Here is a 3,916-nt window from a genome sequence, read left to right as displayed (position 1 = left end):
AAAATGCAACATTCAGAAACTGAAGATAACATTCGATTATATTGTTTCAAAAATAATTAAAGAAAACAATGATGTAAAAGCATTACCTTTCTGTACAGTCGTTGTACAACTTTTCGAAACTGAACTCATATAAATGATCCAAAGACATCTTTTTAGCTTTAAAATTATCTGTTCTGTACTTCACCACTGTTGAACTGATACTAAGCTAGTAAGCGTACCAACACACTTAAGTACTCAAATACGTCAGGCGCGGATCCAGGACCCACTTTTGGGGGGGGGGGAAATTCTAGATTCTTCCGCCATTTTGGGACGTCATTTTTTTTTGCCGTTCATTAATATGGGTTTTCACAACATGCATTGAAGGTGGAATGAAGGATTATCAGACCAGGATAACCTCATTCGTCTTGATAGAGCACTCAAGGGAAAAGCTAGGGAAACTGTTAAAGCTCTTCTAATATCTCCAAGCAATGTTTCAAGGATAATCAATATGCTCGAGATGAATTTTGGTAGACCTGAATGGATTGTTCTATCTCTCATGGAAAAAGTGAAGAAAATCAGCCCTGTAAAAGAAGACAGTTTGGAATCCTGTATTTTTTTCTCAAACGCAGTTACTAATATGGTGGTCACGATGAGAAATGTTAATTCTTCACTATATTTGTTCCATCCGGAAATGTTAGTGAATATTGTTGAAAAACTTCCCACCATACAAAAGTACAACTGGGGAAAATATAAATATCAGAAAGATTTACAGGGAATACCAACATCCCTTGAAGATTTTGCAAATTGGTACGAAGAAGAGGTAAATTCTATGGCTTCTACAAGTAATCCATTCCAGAGAAGTAAACACATGTCAAGGAAAGAAACAGTTAGTTTTTCAAAAAAGTCCGAGCCGAGAAAGGCAGAAAATTCCAAAGTTTGTGTATTTTGCCAGAGAACGAATCATAAAATAGAGGAATGTGGTGAATTCATAGAGAAGACTATACCAGAAAGAAGACAATCAGTTATGAATTTGAGATTATGTTTTCTATGTCTCCAATTGGGTCACATGGCTAATAAATGTTTCCTCAGAACGAGATGTGGTATAATGGGTTGTAAAGGAAAGCATAGCAGTCTTCTTCATCTGGCAAGAGATCCAAACAGCTCATATCCAACTTTACAAGATAAAACAGCAGCTTCGAGTGAATTTTGTGCGAAATTGAACGATGTGGATCAAAAAACTCTGCTGAGAATAGCACCAGTTATACTTCGTGGGCCTTATAATGAAATCAAGACATTTGCCTTATTCGATGAAGGCTCCACATGCTCGATGATGGATGAAAATTTAGCTATGAAATTGAACCTCTCTGGACCCATCGTTCCACTCCGTTTTCAATGGACAAATAACATTACCCATTTCGAGGATGAATCGAAAATGGTTGATGTTGATATTTCTGCCGACAGCAATAAACAAATCTTCTATAATCTGAAAAATTTGAGGACTGTTAAAAACTTGAGTATACCAAACCAGAAAATCAATGTAGATCTTTTGTCTCAGAATTTCCCACATTTGAACCGGAAAATTCTAGAGGCCGTGGAGAATGCAACTCCAGAAATTCTCATTGGCCAAAACAATTGCGGACTAATTATACCACGTCAGGTCATACAACCAAAAATGAATCAACCTATAATGTCCAAATCCAAATTAGGTTGGACTATTCATGGAGCACTCACTGATTCAACTGATGGAAATGAAATGAATCATGCAACTCTTTGTTGCCGACATATTGAAGATGATGAACTCCATCGTATGGTGAAAGATAGTTTCAAGTTAGAAGCTTTCGGAGTGAATGAAAAAATCATCAGCTCAGTAGAAGATCGCAAAGCACTTGAAATCATGAATAGCACAGCTAAAAGAATTGGTAACCGTTGGGAAATTGGACACCTTTGGAGAAATATGGATGTCGCATTTCCTGACAGCAAAGTAAACGCACTCAACCGTCTTTCCTGCATGGAGAGGAAAATGAAGAAAGATTGTGAATTCGCAAAGCAGTACCGTGAGAAGATCCAGGATTACATCAACAAGGGTTATGCAAGAAAATTAGAGTTAGAGGAGATTACAGAAAATCCGAGAAACTGGTTTTTACCACATTTTGCAGTGTGGAACGTCCATAAGCCCGGTAAAATTAGACTTGTCTTTGACGCTGCTGCAAGATCATTTGGATATAGCCTCAATGACTTTTTACTACAAGGTCCAGACTTTGTTCCTTCCTTGGTTTCCGTTTTATGGCGCTTTAGGCAGGGAAAAATTGCATTTAGTGGGGACATCAGGGAAATGTTTCACCAAGTGTTAATAAAAAAGGAAGATCGATGTGCTCAACGATTTCTTTGGCATGATGAAAATAACCTTGGTGGAATTCCGGATGTTTATGAAATGAATGTTATGATCTTCGGTGCCGTGTCTTCTCCATCCGTAGCCAAATTCATCAAGAACAGGAATGCTGAATGTTTCGAAGATAAATTCCCTGGAATAAGCAGAGCAATGAAGAGACAACATTATGTTGACGATTATTTGGATTCATGTAGCACATACGAGGAAGCTATTCAAAGAGTACGAGATGTAATTTATGTTCATAATCAAGTTGGTTTTGAAATGGTGAAATGGATTAGTAACTCCAAGAGGGTTCTAGAATCAATTCCAAAATGTCTTCGTGCTGAATCAGAAAAAAACATTAAAATTGATTCACAAGAAATCAAAAGAGTTCTTGGATTGTCTTGGTCTCCAGAAACTGACCAATTCATATATTCGCTGAACTTTCACAAAATTCCTATTGAAAAAACATCAGGATCAATAGCACCAACGAAACGGAAGGTCTTGCGGATCATCATGTCAATATTTGATCCTTTCGGGTTTTTGGCAACTTTGATCATAAAGGCGAATGTGTTTTGTGATGCGCGTGATAAGGCTTATTCCTATGTTGCTTACTTCAGAACAGAAGAAAAGGAGGATAATACTGAAACACATGTCTGCTTTGTTACTGCTGAGTATAAAGTTGCGCCATTGACTCAGCAAATCATACCCAAATTAGAGTTACAAGGAGCAGTGTTGGCATGCAGACTATCCAAGAAAATATGGGAAGAAGTTGAACATAAAATTCGCGAAACACATTATTGGACTGATTCATTGGTGGTACTTAAACAAATAAGATCCCAGTCGAGAAGGTTTCCTATGTTCGTGTCATGTCGAATAGGAGAAATCCATGAAAATGCAGATGTTTTCCAGTGGCACTGGGATCCTTCTGAAGAAAATGTAGCAGATCAGGCTACCAAAGAATTGAAAAATATCGATCTTAAACAAGATGGAGATTGGTTTAGCGGACCATCGTTTTTGGGAAAACCAAGGAAATTATGGTATTGTGAGGGTGGCAAAAATTCAAACGAAGAAAGGCATTTATAAAAGACCTGTTACGAAGCTGTGCATCCTTCCGACCACTTAGTGAAGATTTAAGTTCTTCACAGGGGGGAGAAATGTTAAGGCCAAATTCACTTTTTAATTTGACAGACGAGTGAACAGGAAATCAAGGGAGTTTAGTTTTTTGATAGTTCTGAATTGTCAAGTTTTCAAATAAAAAAGTTATTGAAGAATTTCACATTTGAATTTACACCATTATTTAACTTTCTAATAGATAACAGAGGTATCCATAAGAATTTGTGAATAAACTAAATTAGGTCCTGATATCAGCAACTAAATTCTTATTGTTCAGGGGTCAGTGATAAATAAATACCACGAAAAAAAAATTATAAAACAAATAAACATTTTAAAAAAACTTCAAGAAAAGCGTCTAACTTTTTCTGCTTATCTGATCACGTTATGGTCATTAAAGCATTATTTAATTATTTACTGATAGATAGTTGCATAATTCTCATACTTTCTTCTTAA

General features: G+C 36.5%; 1 protein-coding gene across 1 annotated transcript; it reads left to right on the top strand.

Annotated features, from left to right (window-relative positions):
- The first annotated feature begins 487 nt into the window (after nt 1-487).
- On the top strand, nt 488-3,433 carry LOC123673393. Its single transcript, XM_045607880.1, has one exon. The coding sequence runs from the start codon at nt 488-490 to the stop codon at nt 3,431-3,433; it is 2,946 nt and encodes a 981-aa protein (XP_045463836.1).
- The last annotated feature ends 483 nt before the right edge of the window (nt 3,434-3,916 follow it).

The sequence above is a fragment of the Harmonia axyridis genome, chromosome 2 (genome assembly GCF_914767665.1).
Source record: "Harmonia axyridis chromosome 2, icHarAxyr1.1, whole genome shotgun sequence".
Classification (NCBI taxonomy): Eukaryota; Metazoa; Arthropoda; class Insecta; order Coleoptera; family Coccinellidae; genus Harmonia; species Harmonia axyridis.
The sequence above is the reverse complement of the archived record's forward strand: the minus strand, read 5'-3'. Positions and strand labels throughout refer to the sequence as shown.

Coding starts and splice junctions, on each gene's coding strand:
- LOC123673393 (XM_045607880.1), top strand. CDS start 488: ATGCTCGAGATGAATTTTGGTAGACCTGAATGGATTGTTCTATCTCTC.